Here is a 17117-nt window from a genome sequence, read left to right as displayed (position 1 = left end):
AATCACAGGTAGAAATGTTGCAGTGAGGCTCTGGACGAAGGCAGCGGGGGCTGCGCTGGGAAGCACCACGGAGGGCGGCGCTCCTGAGGACGCGCTGGGGGCTGAGGTCACTTCTCTTAGCGAACTCCAGGCGGAGTGGCTCCTTTGGCGGCTTCACCGGGCCTGTCAGACTCGCTCGTTACGGTTTTAAATGTTGCCTCACTCACCTGCCCGACTCGCAGGCTTTGCGCTCGCTGCCCGTGCTGCAGACTAAGGTGACCTGGCCCCGGCCCCACGGTCTCGAGGCAGAGGCAGGCGGGCAGAAGGGCCCACTCCCGTCTGTGCTAGCGGGAGGGGCTCCGGGCACTGCAGGCTCGGCCTAGGCCGGGGTCGTGAGGACCGGGGGAGGGAGACGCGGCCGTGCTGGGGGGCGCGGGTCCTCGTGGGGGCAGCGGGCACCGGCGAGAGCTTCGCTGTTCTCTGTGACCTTGGCCCTGGGGAAGAGCAGCAGCCCCGCCGGTGCTATGGGGGGGGGGGGACGTGAGAACTCCGGGGAGCTCCTGGCTTCCGGGGTGGCCTTCCCCACCCTGAGGTCGTCCGTGGACGTGTCCCTGCACAAGGAAGCCCTGGGAGCCACCCAGGGCCAGGCAGTGACTTGTCTCTCCTCTGCAGACCGGAAGCCTCCCCTCTCCGCCCCCTTAGGCGAGGCGGAGCCCCCGGGCCCCGTGGACACCAGTGACCTTCCCAAAGTCCAGATTCCTCCTCCGGCCCACCCGGCGCCCGTGCACCAGCCGCCACCGCTGCCACACCGGCCGCCGCCGCCGCCACCCTCCAGCTACATGACCGGGATGTCCACCACCAGCTCGTACATGTCCGGGGAGGGTTACCAGAGCCTGCAGTCCATGATGAAGACCGAGGGCCCCTCCTACGGTGCCCTGCCCCCAGCCTACGGCCCGCCGGCGCACCTGCCCTACCACCCACACGTCTACCCGCCCAACCCGCCCCCTCCGCCAGTGCCCCCTCCCCCAGCCTCCTTCCCCCCTCCTGCCATTCCTCCCCCCACTCCCGGCTACCCCCCTCCTCCCCCCACCTACAACCCCAACTTCCCACCCCCACCCCCACGCCTGCCCCCCACCCATGCAGTCCCTCCTCATCCTCCTCCAGGCCTGGGCCTGCCGCCGGCCAGCTACCCACCTCCGGCCGTCCCCCCAGGAGGACAGCCACCCGTGCCCCCACCCATCCCCCCACCTGGCATGCCTCCAGTTGGGGGGCTGGGGCGGGCAGCCTGGATGAGATAACGTGATGCCTTTTTTTTCCCTGTTTTTTTTAACAAGTTTTTCTAATCAACTTGAAGAGTAGTTTAAATGGGTAAGCGGCAGGGTACCTTCTATAATGCTAGACAGTTGCAGTATGGGAAGAAACGGCCCGGACCCGAGTTGAAGTTGGGGTGGTCCTCCAATCTGGAGAATGGGGCCAGGGGCTTTCAGTATAAGCCTGCGCAGCGCCAGTTTCGATCCGACCGCGCGCTTGGTCTCAGCTGGTGGCGTCGGGGGGTCCTGCACTGGGTTATTTGTACTCGTGAAAACGTTAACCAGCCATATTGGCTCAAGAAATAGCTTCAGTAAGGAGTGAATTTCCTTCTAGAAATCAGTGCCTATTTTTCCTGGAAAATCCATTTTAAATAGTCCAGTTCCATCTGAAGTCAAGCTGTTGTCATCGCTTTCATTCCGTGACGTTCCCTCCCAACACCCAGTAGGTCAGACGAACCACTTTTTTGATTTGGAGATATTTACATCCTTTGTATTAAATTTATTTTGAAGGGGTTGCCTTGTTGGATGGCTTTGTTCTTTTTCCTTCAGAGAGAAGGGGAGAAATGTACTTGGAAAGTAATGTATGTTTACATCAATTTGCAAATTCCTGTACATAGAAATATATTTTTTAAGTGTGAATGTAACAACATACTGTGAATTCCATCTTGGTTACAGATACGGCTCCTTCGGTCATTTATCCAAATAAAACCCGTTCTGAAACGACCCTTTTGTTTCTTCTGCACAAGGTGGGGCCCCAGGCCGTAAGCAGCCCCAGGATGTGAAGTCCAGAGGGACGCTGGCCTCGCAAGCCCCAGGCCTGACCCCACGTCCCCCAAGGCAGCGCCCTTTTGGGTCTGTCCTCGCGGGCCAGCCCCCCACACCCTGTGCCTGCATGGGCTCCCCTCGGAGGAACCCGGTGCGTTCCGAACCGGCGTGGAAGTGTCGGAGGCGCCTGCGCAGAACATGGGCTCCTAGGACCCACAAGGGAGCAGCCGTCTGTGGTCTCCAGCACCGAGCCGAACCCCCCACCTGAGGTGCTCCCAGGGGCCGTGGCCCTCTGCCCGGTGGACCCCCCCGAAACAAGCACTGCACACCCACCACGGAGGCTTGCCAAGAGCCTTTATTTATCTAGCGCAAAGTATACACGATCACAATCTTCTGTTCCTCCTTTTACTAAAATAGTTCAAATCAATGTTTTTACCACACTATCAAAAGTTCTATCTCTCTCTCTCCCCAAATCAAAGTGGTTCAGTGGAAGGTAGAAACGGGCACAGGGGTCCACAGCTCCCAGCTCCTCCTGGAGCCGGGCGAGGGGCTGGCCCCGGTTCCCACGGCAGTCACCCACCATGGAAAACAGCATGGCTGACGGCCCGGGGCCGGGAACCGAATGTTCCAGCCCAAGTCCAGAAAGCAGCACAAATACTCCCCCCTACAGTATGAAAAATATACACCTCTACCGCTCTGCAGTCATGCATTTAGCTTGTTTCTTAAAAAAAAAAAAAAAAAAATCAGTAGTATGTATTTTGTTTCCTCTCAAGTTTCCAAGAAAAAAAAAAATGAAAGGTCACTTTTTTCTCTTTAAACACTGATGTGTAGCTAGTAACTTTTGGATAAAAATGTGCCACCCTAAAAAAATGTGCTCAGCAGACTCTGATCCCAGGATGGGCTTGGCCACCTGGCGTGAGGCTGGAAGGGTGACATCCATCACAGTGGGAACTGAAGCCCCAGTCCAGGTGTCACACGGGGCTTCAGGATCTAGAATCAGAGTATCTGAAACGTAAAGGGACCTTTATGAAGGGGCACCAAGTTCAGCAACACCCCTCCCCCCACCGTGAGCTGCTACAGCTAAGGCTCCGGAGGGGAGGAGGGTCACCCGACGTCACCAGACGCACGTCCGTGTTGCTGGCAGGGCTGGGACTCGTGCTCACCTGGCCCCCGGCTGCCCCTGTCGTGAGGCTCCTCTGACCCTTCCCAGCCTGTGGGCTCCCACTGCACCCACCCACCCCCTGCCCCGTGGGGTCAGGCAGGGGTGCTGCTGGCTCTTTTTTTTTTTTTTAACAGCTTATTACGTTAGATGACTGTCACAGGTACAGTTCTGTCCTTGAAAGCCATCCCCATGCACTTGGCTCAGGAACACGAGCAGCGGTGGGTCTGCGCCTGGTTCTGCTGCCTCCACGGGGTACAGGAGGGTCCAGGCAGAAACGCTCCACCTGACCCCTGAACGCCACCACAGCACGAGGGACAGGGTCCCTTCCTTCCGGAGCGGGGACGGTCCCGTCAAAGCTGTTCTTCCCTGGGCCAGTTTGCAGGTCTGCAGATACCAGGAGCCCTTACTTATTGCTTATTTTCAGTGGTGGCCAAGCCATCCTGATCCAGACATGACAGCTGGGCTCCCAGGTGTGGCTTCCACCCAAAATGGACCCATCCCCCGCCCCCCGAGCTGCTCTGTGGTTCTTTGGACTCCCAAGATCCAGAGGGGGGCCTCTGCCCCCCAGCTCACTGCCCACTAGGGCAAGAATTGCCTGGTACCATGACCAAGGGTGTTCCCCAGCTTCAAATGCATACCCCTAGTGACAGGTAGCTCACCACCTGACCTGCTGGCAAGCTTCCTCCAGGAAGAGCCCAGAGCTCCCTGTAACACCCAGGGCAAGAGGAACATGCCTGTCGCCGTCACCAGCACCCACTTAGCACTCCCTGGGCACAACGAGGGCTGCGAGCCTTTCCCCTGAGAGTGTACGACCGACCCAAGGGCGCCGATGGCCGACAGATGGCGGCAAGGGCGCAGAGTTCCCGCTGGGGCTCTAGGGACAGGGTGGCCTCCCCCATCCCCTCGCCTGGCCCCCGTCCGTCATGCGGGCCTGGACGAGGCCTGCCTGCTGCAAAAGCCATCTTCTGGGCTCTTCAAGTGCTTGCGGCACGGAGCTGAGCACCACCGGACAGTGGAGGACGAGGGAGGGACCGAGTGGCCGTCAGGGCCAGGGCCAACAGCATTCACGGTGGCCCGCCCACCTCCCAGCATCCGGGAGCTCGTCTGTAATGTGCCCCCGATCACCCACCCTCTGGGCCTCACCCGCCCCACCATTTCAACGTTTCTCTATCACACTCTATAGTTTGTACATGGTCATTTACACTGAAGGTCTCGTTTGATCCCGAGCCCTGCGAGGAGGGCCTGAGGCCGTCCCTTCTCCAGTGGAGGACACTGAGGCTCAGAGAGGGGAGGTGACAGCACCTTTGAGGAGGCAGCAAGGAAGCGGAAGCCCACTCAGTCCCCGGCTCCATCCAGCCCCGCCAGCAGCGGCCTCTGGCTGGATGGACCCCCTGGGCGCGCGGGCCGTGACGGAGGCCCAGGCTGAACAAAGCCGGTGGCCTCGGGTGGTGAGCACGGCCCAGAGAACCTGAGACCTCGTTTTCCCACCAGGGGCCCAGAGAAGCGGAGTGACTTGCTGAAGGTCACACAGCCAATTAAAGCCAGAGCCAGATCAGGCTCCTTCCAGAGAGGGCAGAAGTCTCCTAAGGGCCAGTCCGTGCAGCTCTGTCCACAGCGACCCCGGCTAGGGCCGGGCTCTGGGGGCTACCAGAGGCCCAGCTCAGCCCGGTGCTGCCCACCTAGAGAGAGCGAGCGTGGGGCTCAGCCTCCTACCTCCCTGGCCCGTCATGGGAACCACAGAACTGGAGAGGCCTCGGGCACTGGGCAGGAGGGGCCCGAAAACCTAGGGCACGACCTGGCCCGGGGTGGGGGGACTCTGCAGCGAGTGTGTGTGTTTGGGGCTGGGGGCAAGAACCCTGAAACCAAGCAGCAGCTTGCAGCAGGGAGCTGGGCATGGGGGTGGGGGAGGGGGGTTGCCAAAGGAAGGGCCTCGGGGCCTCCAGCCGGCCACACACACCAAGCTTCCCTGTCCGCGACTCGGGACGCAGTGCTCGGTGAGCTGGTGGTCAGGCCACAGCGGAGGGGTGAGAAGCGGGGTCCCCTGCGTCAGGTCTCGCGGCCAGTGGCCTCTGCCCAGCGCGGGTGGCAGCCCGGGGGTGGAAGGCCCCCCTCCGCCAAGGCCGGGCCCAGCCTGGGGTGACCCGGGACCCGGCGTCCCAGAGCGGCCTTCGGCCTCTCGGCAGTGGGGCCCCAGAGCAGGAACGAGGCTGTCGGGGCCGCTCCGCCGCGGGGCCCGGCCGGCAGCCTCTCGTCCTCCGTGTGCTGGTGTGTGAGGAGGGAGACGGAGGGTGCCCGGGCCACGGCGGGCGGCGGCCTATGTACAATTCACCACAGGAAACGAACGTGGTGGCTGCGGCTCGTCCTGGGCGCCCCGCGGGGCCAGTCCACGTCCACGGAGGCGCGGCCCTACAAAGGCCCCTTGAACTGGTTCCCAGACAGGTGCTGCCGGATGGAGGGCGTGGAGCTGGCCGCGTCCCCCAGTTTCCGCCAGACCACCTGTGGGCGGGGGCGAGCTGTGAGTGCAGGGCCCACCCGAGCCCGCCCGCCGGCCCCGGGCACCCACACTGCCTCGGGCCCCTCAAAATCACCCACGTCCCCAGAGCCATGGGGCCGGGAGGGGAAACTGAGGCCACGTGGGGTCGAGGCAGGAGGCAGCCTAGGAGGCGGGGGTGCTCAGGACACCGGGCCCCCGGTGAGGCCCAGTGCAGCCCCCTGCTGGCTCCCACAAGGGTCCAGAGAGGACACACCCCGGCCAGGCGGGTCGGGGGTGGGGCCCCCCCGGGCCTGGGCGGCCACAGAAATAGCCCGGCTTCCAGAAGCAAATGCAGCCCCAGCCTTGTAGGGGCTCACCTGCACCTCCGGTCTGACCGCCACCTGTGTGACCAGCAGCCACCCGGGGCCAAGGGGTGGGATATGTGGGCTGAACGGGACCCGTCCCAGGGGGCTGGGGGCGGTGCTCTGGGGACGGACAGGCCTGCAGAGGTCAGGGGCCCCCTCTCGGGGACAAGTGGGACAGGCTGTGGGGTGAGGACAGGCCGGGCCTCCAGGTCCGCGGCGCTGCCCACACGGGGACCCGCCCTGCCCGCACCGACGGGCCCCGGCCCCGGGACGAGCCTCACGTTGCACATCTCGCGGACGATGGCCTTCTCCTTCTCACTCAGGTCCTCCTCACAGCTGTCCTGGAGCTGCCGGTCCAAGTTCTCGTGCACCTCCAAGACCTGCGCGGAAGCGGCCACAGGGTCAGCGGGGAGGCTGCACACGGGAGCCAAGGACCCTGAGCCTCTGGGTCCCAGCCAGGGTCGGGGGGCATGGAGACACCCGACGGGCCGGTCCTCTTCCCTCACCCCAGCGACCCTCCGCAAGGGAAGCCACACCCCCACATCACCGCTGGGGGCAAAGCTGAGGACAGGTCACCTGGGAGCAGGGACGACAGGTTGGCGGGGGGGCTACCCTGGGACAGGTGCACTCACTGCAACCCAGGGCCCCTGGCTTGGATGAAGTGACACTAGGACAGCACCCACATGCACACGTGGGGTCACTGCCCGCACCGGCTTGCGTCTACGCACACGAGGGGTGAGGGGCGCAGCCATGGCAGGCGTGGGCCGGGGAGCCAGCCCCCCCCAACCCCGGAGCTGCACCTGCAGGCGAGGCTGGGCCTGGGAGGCCGGAGCCCGAGTCCTACCCCAGCCCTGCCCCCACCTCTCCGACTCGGAGGGAGTGCCCACCGGCCCCCTTCCTGGCCCAGGTATCAGCTTCCCGTTACTGGGACGGCAGACAGGTGACAACGTGTGGCCCACTCGGTCCTGCTAACCCACACCGCCACCTCCCTCCCCGAGGTGTTCCAGGCGTCCGGGCCGCTCCCCTCGCGCCCTGCTGCTCAGACACCCACGGACTCCAAGCAAATGTGGGGTCCTTCCGCGTCCCGCACTGCACCAGGGACCTGGGGGCCCCCCGGGGGAGCGGGCTGCGGCCCTCACCTTCATGGCGTGCACAACAGCCTCTGGCTTCTGTCCCGCAGAGCTGTAGCCGGCGGAGGGGGGCGAGGACAGCTCCGGTACCAGGCAAGCTGGGCCCTGGGGGAAGGAATCGCGTTTTAGCTGGTCCCGAATGGCTCCCGGGTGGTGGCCAGAGGTGCGACCAGCAGCAGGAAGAGGTCCTTGGGCCCACGCAGGCGGACAGGGGTGCTGAGTGACGCGGAGAGGAGGCAGGGTGTGAGGCCGGGGCCAGGGCAGAGGACAGGGCGGCCGCCCTCAAAACCGCACCCCCCCCCCCCCCCCGGCCCCCCCCCCCCGCCACGGCCCGGGTCTGGGATCTGTTGCCCAGAGGAAGTGAGTGCAGTTCACAGAAGGGCAGGAGCTGCCAAAGATCCCCCAGCAAGCCTCAGGGGGCCTGCCTCCAAAACTGCCACCCTTCCCCCAACGCCAGGTGAGTGGGTTAAACTAGACTTCACCCTCACCCCCACCCCCACCCGCAGGGACACTCCTCTAGCCCGGAGCCCCGCCTCCCTGCCCTGAGCTTCCAGCCGGTCTGGCACCTGATGGATGCCACCAAATTCAGCACCTTCCAAAACTAAATAGAACTAAAATAAAATACAGATTATATTTATTTATTTGAGAGAGAGAGCAGAGAGCACAAGTGGGGAACGGGGGGAGGAGAGTGACAAAAGGAAAAGGAGAAGCTCCCGGCTGAGCAGGGAGCCCGATGCGGGGCTCGATCCCAGGACCCCGAGATCATGACCTGAGCCGAAGGCAGACGCTTAACTGACTGAGCCACCCAGATGCCACTCAGCGAACACTTTAAATGGCAACCAGGCATCCAACTCCCCACAGCCCGTGGAGCAGGGGACAAGGCCAGGTGAGGAGGGCATCAGGACTTCTGGTGTTGGGCCCACCTATGTCAGAGGTGGCGTGTCTGGCCAGGGTCCCCAGCGCTTTTCCACAAGGATTCCTGGCCCAGGTGGTGTGCCTCGGGCTGCAGGGGGACCCCAGCTTAGGGTCCCATAAAAGGAGTGCCCAGCCAAGGACTGGAGGATGGCGCTCCCCAGGGCCAACAGAAGCCAGGAGGTCAGAGGACACTGGGAGTGGGTCTAACGGGAGCCAGCAAGTGCGGGAGGCCAGACAGAAAACGCCAAGCACCCCGGCCAGCATGTGTGCAAGCAGGAAGGGAGGCGGCCCGGGAGCCGGGGTTCCCAGCACATCCGTCCCTTCTCTGAGTCTTGGTTTCTTTCTCAGTCACTGAACCCCAGTGACCAGGCAGACTTGGTGAGCTGGTTTATGCGGCCATCACCCTGGGGGCCTGCCCAGCCAGGCCACGCTGTGTGGAGACCCTCAGGGCCCAGAACTTTCTGCCGTGGGCTAGCTCCTCTGCACCCTCCCCATCCGCCCACCCTTCTGGACCTTCTCCGGGCTCCACATAGAGGATGGGCCCCAGAGCCTTGGGGGCCGGGAAAGCTGGACTTGGGCAAGGCTCTGCGGGCTGTGACCTGAAGAAGGGCCCAACCCACTCTGTGCCTCGGTTTCCTCGTCTGGACGATGGAAAGGGTTCTTGTGTCCCAGAGGGGTTCGGGGGAGGCAGGTGGAAGGCAGAGAAAACACACACACACACCCATGCGCCTGAGGCCGAAGGCTGCGCTCCCTCCACCATCAGCCAGCAGGGGGCGACAGCCACACGTGTGCGGCGTGGGAGGCCCCAGATGCCTGGCCCCTGGCACGTCCAGCCTCCTGTCCCATCTGTAAGGGGCCAGGGGGCTGCACCCTGGAGCAAAGGCAGGAAGGAAGCCAGGAGTGGCCAGGACAGCCTTTTCCGGACCCCCTCACCAGGCTGCCAACGAAGCCCCCGCGGGCCAGAGGGCTGGTACTTGTGGGGCACTCCCCACGCAAAGCTCCCCCCAAAGACCCCTCGGGCGACACCTCCCGCTTCCTCGGCACCCCCCCACCCTCACCCCCAGGGCAAGCAGCCCGCTGAGTGCTTGCAACCCTGATGCCATCTTTCTGCACCCCCATGTGACAGGCGAGGACAGGGACAGTGGGTCTGACACAAGGCCACGGCCAAACCGCTGGTGAACAATGGGGCTCAAGCCGGGTCTGGGGTTCCAGAGCTGGTGCCCAAAGTGGGGAGACCAGTGTGTCCCCACGAGAACTGAAGCCACACGTCCACACGTCCACTTGTCCAATGTGCACAGCAGCGCTCCCCACGACGGGCGAAGGGCAGACACAGCCCAGATGTCCAGCCTCTGCTGAGCAGAGCTTCCGCCCCCGGAACATCGCCCGACGGCACAAAGGCACGAGGCTCAGGCCACGGCAGCGCCGACGAGCCTCAGAAACACGGCGCCCCGCGGAAGCGGCCGGTCACAGCGGGTCGCCTTTACAGGGGTCTCTTGCTAAGAAAAGTCCAGAATAGGCAAATCTGCAGAGGCACGAGCGCATCCGTGGTCGCCGGGCCGAGGCAGGGGAGAGTGGGCAGGGGCTGCTAAAGGGGGCGGAGCTCCTCTGTGGGGTAAGGAGATGTTCTATCTTGATAACTACACGGATCTGTAAAGAGGCTAAAAACCAGTGAAGTATGTGCTCAAAAATAAAGTCAACTGACCAAAAAAAAAAAAAGGGCAGGAAGACCAGTCTCCCCCAGGGACTGTCAACAGGTCTTCCACAACCAGCTCCTTCCATGGGGTCCTGAGTCCCAGGGCCGGCCAGGGCCCCCTGCACCCTGCCCCACGGCCCCCGGGCCGGTGACCCTCATAGGGGAGAAGCTGGGGGGCCCTGGGCAGACACTCAGCCTCTGACTCAAGTGGGCAGGGAGTGGGGAAAGTGGACAGGGACAGAGGTAGGGAGGGAACCTCTGGGCCTCCACCTCAGCCCCGGGCCCTCCACGGCTGCCTCAGCAGCCTCCGTGGCTGTATCTCCCAGAGGACCCCCAACCCTCTCTGTGCACCCCAGGGACATGCCCCCCAGCTTCGGAGTCGCTTCACCCTGACCCTGGCCTCTAGGCCCGGGGGGGCTCAGCGCCGGCACACACATGCACTACCCTTCACAGCCCGACCCCACAGCCACTGGCCATCGGGGTTCCCACAGAATGAACCGCGCAGCCGGCCGGACTGGCGGACGGGGGAGCCAAGCCCCACCGCGGCACCCCAGGCTTCTCGGGGCCCTTCGGCATGTGACACGGGGAGCCTAACTCGGCCACAGGCTCCCGGAGGAATATCTGGGTGATCTGCCTGCTCAGCCTCAGCAGCTGCATCCCTGGAGGTGTGAGGGCCTCAAAAGGGAAGCAAGAGAGCACTTGGCCGGCAGCCAGCCGTGGCCCCAGCCTCTGCCGCCAGCCCCGAGGCCCCCGAGGCTTTGCAGGCGCACCCCGGGGTCACCCTTGCTGACCGGGGGGGGGGGGGGGGGCCAGGCCACATGCCCACCTGGCAGAGTGACCTCAGGCCGGCCCGGCGGCTCCTCCCTCGTGCCCTGGGGATGGCCAGGGTCCCTGTCTTGCTCGGGGGGCTTGTCCCAGCTGGCTGCCCAGAGCGTTCAACCAAAGCTGACAGCTCTGGTCACCATCGTCCGCAGCTCATGCGGGAAAGTGTTTGGCGGGCAGTGGTTTTGCACGATCATCACAATGGAACATTTCATCACCCCAAAAAGAAACCCCATTCCCATTAGCCATCCCCACTCCCCCTCTTCCCAGCCCTCTACAGCCACTAACGTGCCGTCTCCACGGTCCTGTGTGTTCTGGACATGTCACACCGGGAGCAGTCCTGGCGATCCATCCACATCCCAGAGAGCCGGCCCCGCACACCGCCACCCCTCCGTTTCCCATGTGGGGCAGCCCCAGAGCCCAGGACCACCCTGGAGGACCCCACACTTAAGCTGCCCCCCGAGCCTCGGTTACAAAGCCTGGGTAGTGTGAATGCACTGCCCCAAGCCCCCATCGGGCATCCTTCCCCGCCCACCGTGGCCAAGTTCACAGACGCGCGGCAGCTGGGCCGGGGCAGCCTCTCGCGTGGCCTCCAGACACTGGCCTTCATGGCCACGTCACTCTGGTGGGCCTCCACCTCTAATCAGCACGCTGGGCCTGCACAAGGCTCCTAAGGCCAGGAGCCCAGCCCCCTTCCTGGCAGCGGGGGTGGCAGGGGAAGAGGGAGGAAGGCCACTCCGGCAGAGCCCAGGCTCTGACCCTTCACCCTCGCCTGACCCGGAAGCTGCTCAGGCAGGAGACAAGGGTCCCAGTCTCCACTCAGCCACAGACCATCCCCTGGCCCGGGCAGGTCACGAGACGGGCTGAGCCTCACCCCTGCACTGGAATGTCGACCAAGGATTCTGGAGGCTCGGGGTCCACCGGTGAGCAGTGCAGCTCTAGGGGAGGGGCACTTACGTTCTGCAGGGAGTCCTGGTAGGAGGGCGGCAGGCTCGCCAGCTGGGACTCCGAGTGGTACGGGGAGAAGCCTTTCCGCAGAGTCCGGAACTCTCCAGAGCCTGCCTGCTGGGGGGCAAGGAGGGACAGGTTAGAGGTGAGCGGCTGCGCTGAGGGGGCCAAGGACCTTGCCGTCAGGACAGGGCAAGCTGCTCCTGCCTGCCCCCCCACCCTCGGCAGTGGGCTGCACCCTCCCTCCCCTCTCCCTGCTCCATGGGTCCTCAGGCCATCACGTGCTGGTACCACGAGGCCAGGGGGCTTCATTTTGCCCCCCAGTGCACGCTTTATCGACGTTTCTTGAACAGAATAAAGCAGTAAATGAGTATGTGGTACTCCCTCCTTCCTCTGCTCCAGCCTCCTGCACTTGGGGTCCCCGCGCCTGGCCTGCGGAACACTCTCTCCAGCCCCCGGGGTCCTCCCGCCTCCCACGGGTGAACCTGACCCTGTGCGCTGCTCAGGCTGCCCTCAGCCTCTGCCATCAGACAGGAGCTCCCAAATGTGGGCCCTGCGCCTCTCCCCTCTCTGTCGACAGGAACCAGTGCCTGCTTAGGAAGGAGGGAGGGGGAGGTATAGAAGGGACAGAGGGAAGGAAAGAAGGAAGGAAGGAAGGGAGGAAGGAAGGAAGGAAATGCCCCCAGAAGCTGGGGGCTGGGGGCTGGGATCCGCAGAGGGAGGGGACCCAGGGGTCACGCTTAATCCAACACAGGCCCTCTGAGAAGGAGCCGTGGCCTTTGGGGCCCTCTGCATCACTCAGAGCCCAGGGGGTGTTTCTGGCCCAGACATCCTTTTCTACTTCAAAGGAACTGAGGGCACACTGTTGGGCAGACAAAACACAGCAGAATGTCCCCTAAGTCCCCAAACAAAGCCTGGAGGACAGGGGCAGGGTGAGCAAGACAGCACAGCAACCACACCTGGGGGTCCCTCCCCCTGCGCACCAGCCCCCTCCCTGCTGGTCCGGAGGAACCCACACGCAGCCTGCTCCCCTCCTGCCAACTGCTGGACCCAGCCCCCACTCCTCACAAATCTCTAGCCTCACCGACTCCCTGCGTTCTGCTCTCCCATCCCCATCAGACCCGGGTCCAACCCCCTCGGTCTCAGGGCCTGGCTCAGGGGACACACAGCAGCACTCTGGAAGTGGCTGGGGGACTGGAGTAAAAACACAATGAAGGCAGGTGCCCGGTGCAGGCTGCCAGGGCAAACATCAGAAAGCAGATCCACGCAATCGCTCGCCTGCTTACCACCCCCATCCAGGCACCTGGCCAGAGCGGGGGACATTCCCATGGCCTCTGGGAGGAACTGAGTATAAACAGAGGTCACCAAGAGGCACAGAGGGGACAGAAATGAGGACCCCCCTCCCAGGCTGGCCCCTGAAGTGTGGCAGGGTATCCCCAGGAACCCTTAAAATGTGACTGCCACACCCCTGATTATGGCCAGCTGCTAACCAGAGCCACGTTAGTCCTCCCTGGCCCAGCAGACGCCCGATCTAGTGGAGCCCCCCTGTCACCAGGCACCAAAAACACAGAGGCCACAGTGCCGACCCTCACTCCCCACCTCGGGGGACCCCTCCGCCCATCAGGGCACCTGTGCCTCCCTGACTCGCCCGCTGTGGGCGGGGGCGTCAACCCAGCTTCACTCCAAGGCAATTATCTTCCTGGCCAGGCGTCTGTGACACTTAGAAACTTCTCCAACGGGCGCCTGGGTGGCTCAGTTGGTTAAGCGACTGCCTTCGGCTCAGGTCATGATCCTGGAGTCCCAGGATCGAGTCCCACATCGGGCTCCCTGCTCGGCAGGGAGTCTGCTTCTCCCTCTGACCCTCCCCCCTCTCATGCTTTCTCTATCTCATTCTCTCTCAAATAAATAAATAAAATCTTTAAAAAAAAAAAAAAAGAATTTAAAAAAAAAAAGAAACTTCTCCAACAGAGAGTGTGTTCTAAACCCAATGATACCAAGCATCTGCAGTCAGTGCCATCAGGCCCTCACCGGGCCCTCCGACTCCATTCTGCGGGAGCACCCCCCACCGGCCTTGCCAGGCTGGCGAAAGGGACCAGGTGTAAGGCTCAGCCCAGCTCACACACACTGACATTTGGCCACGCGGCCAAGGATCTGAGCCACCGCCCCGCCCTCTCCGGCCAGCCCCTGGGACTGGAACAGCTGGACGCTGCCCTGTCCTTGCCCACACCGTCTAGATCCTCCTCTGGGCTGAGTCTCACCTCCTCCACAGCTCCTCTGGCCCGGGACCAAATGGGTTCAGAAGCAACTCATGTGTGTTGTTACTGAAAACACAGGTTTATGTTGCTTCCTCCCCCCCACCCCCGCCAGATAATTTCCTTGGGAGGACATGTGTGTGCAAGGGGGCGGGAGGCGGGTTTAAATGAGTGCGTGCAATTCCTACCCCTGCCTTCAGCGATCATCAATAAATATTTGCACGTCCACAGAACTTTATTAACGACCCACAAAGCTGGCGGGGAAAACGTACAATCTCTCATTAGGGGCCATGTGACTAATGATGCATCAACATGAGGGACCATAATTGCACTTCAATCCAAATTAAAAATTCTGGGATTCGCCTGTTGGTGCCCTGGAAGAATGAAATCCCTAGGTTTTATCATGGAGGAGAAGTGGAGCTGAAAGGGCCTTCTGGGGTGGCTGGGCCTGCATCTGCAGGGAGCGCAATCCCAAACATGGGTCCCTTAGGACACAGGGAGAAAGGATCTGCCACGCAGAGTGGGCGGGACTCCCACATCCTTAAAAGTAAAAGAAACATTGAGTGCAGACATAGACTTGCCCCTTCCCACTGGGAGGGCGAGACCCAGGAGCCGGCAGGGCCCCCAAGTCCACTTAAGGACTCTGTCCAGGGCTGGCACTGCATCGCCACCCGGCTCGAAGCCGGCGTGCACTCAGGCGACCCTAGTCTCTCTGGACCCCCGCGGTCCTGTGGTGAGCTCCCCTGCCATCGCCTGCCAGGGGACTCCTGGGGAGCACCATCAGAGGGGTGCTGGAGCAGAAAAGGGCCACGGCAGGAGAGCGAGGGAGGACCCTGCCCACCTCCCCCACCTGCCCACTTGGGGCTCCTTGTCTGGGCAGCAGCTGCGGGTGGGCTCACTCCGGGCAGTTAGTCTCGCCCCTCCCTCTTGCTCCCAAAGGGCTTGGGTCCCCGCGGGACCGTGTCACGCAGAAGCAGCTCCTGAGTGCACCCGACAGGGAGGCAGGGTCTGACAGATGACACGGGGACTGTTGTGGGGGCTCCGGGGTGAGCAGTAACGTAGGGGCGTCCAGAGGCCACTCGGACCACTGGACTCGGGCCGGGAGAGCTGGGTGAGAAGGGCCGCGGAGGCCACGGGCTCCTGGCTCCGCTGCTGTGTCATGTGGCAAAGCTGCCCGCGACTGCACGCTCGGAGAGGGCAGGGCCAGGGCACCCTGGTGGTGGTCAGCTCCCAGGAAGGGACGGGAGGGGACCCACAGGAGACAGAGCGGCACACAGCACTCGAAGCAGCCCCCACCCCAAACACCACTGCACACGCATCCCACCAGGCGGCTCTACCTGAAGCCAGCTTCTCGGGCGGCCGTAGGGACGGGCCAACTGGAAGGCAAGAGAAGTGGTGTCACCCAGCAAACGCCAGCCACGACCCCCACCCTACCCCCCTCCCCTGGACCCCTGGCACCTCGGCTGGGCCGGGGCGGGCACCTCCGGAGAGCCCCCACGTTTTTAGAAACCTCCACGTCTACAAGGACTGACCGGGCCCCCCGGCCCGCTCACAGCCCTCCCGGGGCTCACGCGGGGACCCCGCAGCCCCGGCAGGCCGGCTGCCCTGGCCCAGAGGCGCCCCAAGATCCCGGCACGCCAGCTGGCAGAGGAAGGGAAGGGGTGCTGCAGGGCCGCTCACAAGGGCACCCTGCCACTACCTACCAACTGGACTGGCTTTCTCTCGTTGCCACTTTAGTTTTCAGAAAACTCATTTGCAGACCATTAAGGAGAACGCGGCTGCTGCGTGGCTGGGGGCCCAGAGGGTTCTTCCTAATTAGCACTCAGAGCAGGCCGCGGACGAACCACGTGTGGTTGGTGCATGGCTCATAGGACTTCTCCGCAGGGGACATAGCACCACATCCCCACGCCCCATGCAATTTCCGGCCCTAAATCCCAGTTTCCAAACGTGGGGGTGTGCGTACTGCCCAGGACCAGTGGCCTGCAGCTGACGGGACAGCACAGGGCCCAGGTCTCATCCGCCACAGTGACCGTCGACCCTCACAGGTCCCCTCAGCAACCCACTACTGGTTCCAATAAGGTGAGCGAGAGACAGGCCACAGGACCCCGCAAGAGAAGGTGAGGGGGCTTAGTGGGGGCACAGACTCCCCAAATCCAAATCCCACCTGGGCTGGGTGAGTCTGAGCAACTCCTCAACTTTCCAGGGCTCTGTTGCTTGCACGTAAATTGGGGTCAAAAAGGGCGCCCAGCTGCTGGATGGCCCACGACTCTCACTGCTGGCCGGCCCTGGACCTTGGTGCTTTGCAGGATCGTCCCTTTAAACCTGGGGCGGGCACCACTGGTGTCCCATTTGACAGATGAGAAAACTGAGGCACACAGACGTTAAGCCCCGGGCCCAACGCCGCCCTGCTGGTAAGGCGGCACTCGGGCGATCTGAACCAGGCCCTGTGGCTCTGGAGTCCCGGGCTTGGCGTTGACGGCCACCCAGCATGTGGCTCACAGTGGACAGTGATTAAGCCTCGGGCACAGAGGGGACAGAGGTGGAATTCCTAGTCTCTTTCTGCCCACGTTGCTAGCCAGACCAAGTGCTCAGATGCTGGAAAGAAGAGGCTTCCTCCCTGGCCGAGGGAGAGCCTGGACCGGCTCTAAGGTTCTGCTAACGGAGTAATTAAAGCCCTCCAGAGATGCAGAGACCACCCCACTCACAACAGAGGGAGCAGGATGTGACCACCAACCCTAGACACCAGCCAGGCAGAGCGGGGATGGCTCAGAGCCGGACAACCGGCGACATGTCACGGAAGACACCACCGCGGAAATACTGGAGGCCAGCTTCTCTGGAGGGTTTGGGCAAGGGAACCAGCCACTCGGGATGACACGTCCTCCTCGGGCACTCAGACAACAGGACTGAGGTCCAGCACGGGCTGAGATGGTGGCAGACTGCTCCCCTGTCCCCCAGCCTGTATGGCTCAAAACGCAGACAAGGGCCACAGAAGAACCGTTTATTCAGGGACGGGCCAGGCCTGAGCCCAGCTAGGTGGGCTCAAGCCTGCCAGGCCTCGAGCATCCCAGGTCCCCGAGACCAGGGAAGGGAGAGGCGGGCGGGCACCGCGCTGGGCACCCCCCAGGTTACAGTCACCATGGCGCACGCTGCACTGGGCATCACCGTCACCCCCGTCTTCCACATCAGGAAACCGAGGCACCAGGACAGAAGGCATGTTGCCTAAAGCCACAGTGCAGGTGAGTGCTGGAGCATGGGTCATTGGAACTCAGGTTCCTCCAGGGCCCAAACCCACTTCCTTATACA

At 63.1% G+C, this 17117-nt stretch overlaps 2 protein-coding genes across 6 annotated transcripts in view; one reads left to right on the top strand and one right to left on the bottom strand.

Annotated features, from left to right (window-relative positions):
* CCNK (cyclin K) overlaps positions 1–2012 on the top strand; it is a 29578-nt gene extending 27566 nt beyond the window's left edge. For all 4 annotated transcript variants that reach the window (XM_034993268.1, XM_034993265.1, XM_034993267.1 and 1 more), the window contains one exon: positions 652–2012. In XM_034993268.1, coding sequence (XP_034849159.1) covers positions 652–1277 — 626 coding nt within the window. In that variant the 3' untranslated portion in view covers positions 1278–2012. The remainder of the gene's footprint in view (positions 1–651) is intronic.
* Positions 2013–2395: 383 nt separating this feature from the next.
* CCDC85C (coiled-coil domain containing 85C) overlaps positions 2396–17117 on the bottom strand; it is a 78837-nt gene continuing 64115 nt past the window's right edge. The window contains exons 3-6 of one of the 2 annotated variants that reach the window (XM_034993269.1): positions 11572–11679; positions 7194–7289; positions 6336–6434; positions 2396–5712 (exon numbers count right to left, since the gene is read on the bottom strand). In XM_034993269.1, coding sequence (XP_034849160.1) covers positions 5623–5712; positions 6336–6434; positions 7194–7289; positions 11572–11679 — 393 coding nt within the window. In that variant the 3' untranslated portion in view covers positions 2396–5622. The remainder of the gene's footprint in view (positions 5713–6335; positions 6435–7193; positions 7290–11571; positions 11680–17117) is intronic. The other variant, XM_034993271.1, reaches the window with a different exon arrangement.

The sequence above is a fragment of the Mirounga leonina genome, unplaced genomic scaffold, assembly GCF_011800145.1.
Source record: "Mirounga leonina isolate KUSES-001 unplaced genomic scaffold, KU_Mleo_1.0 Mir_82, whole genome shotgun sequence".
NCBI lineage: Eukaryota > Metazoa > Chordata > Mammalia > Carnivora > Phocidae > Mirounga > Mirounga leonina.
The sequence above is the reverse complement of the archived record's forward strand: the minus strand, read 5'-3'. Positions and strand labels throughout refer to the sequence as shown.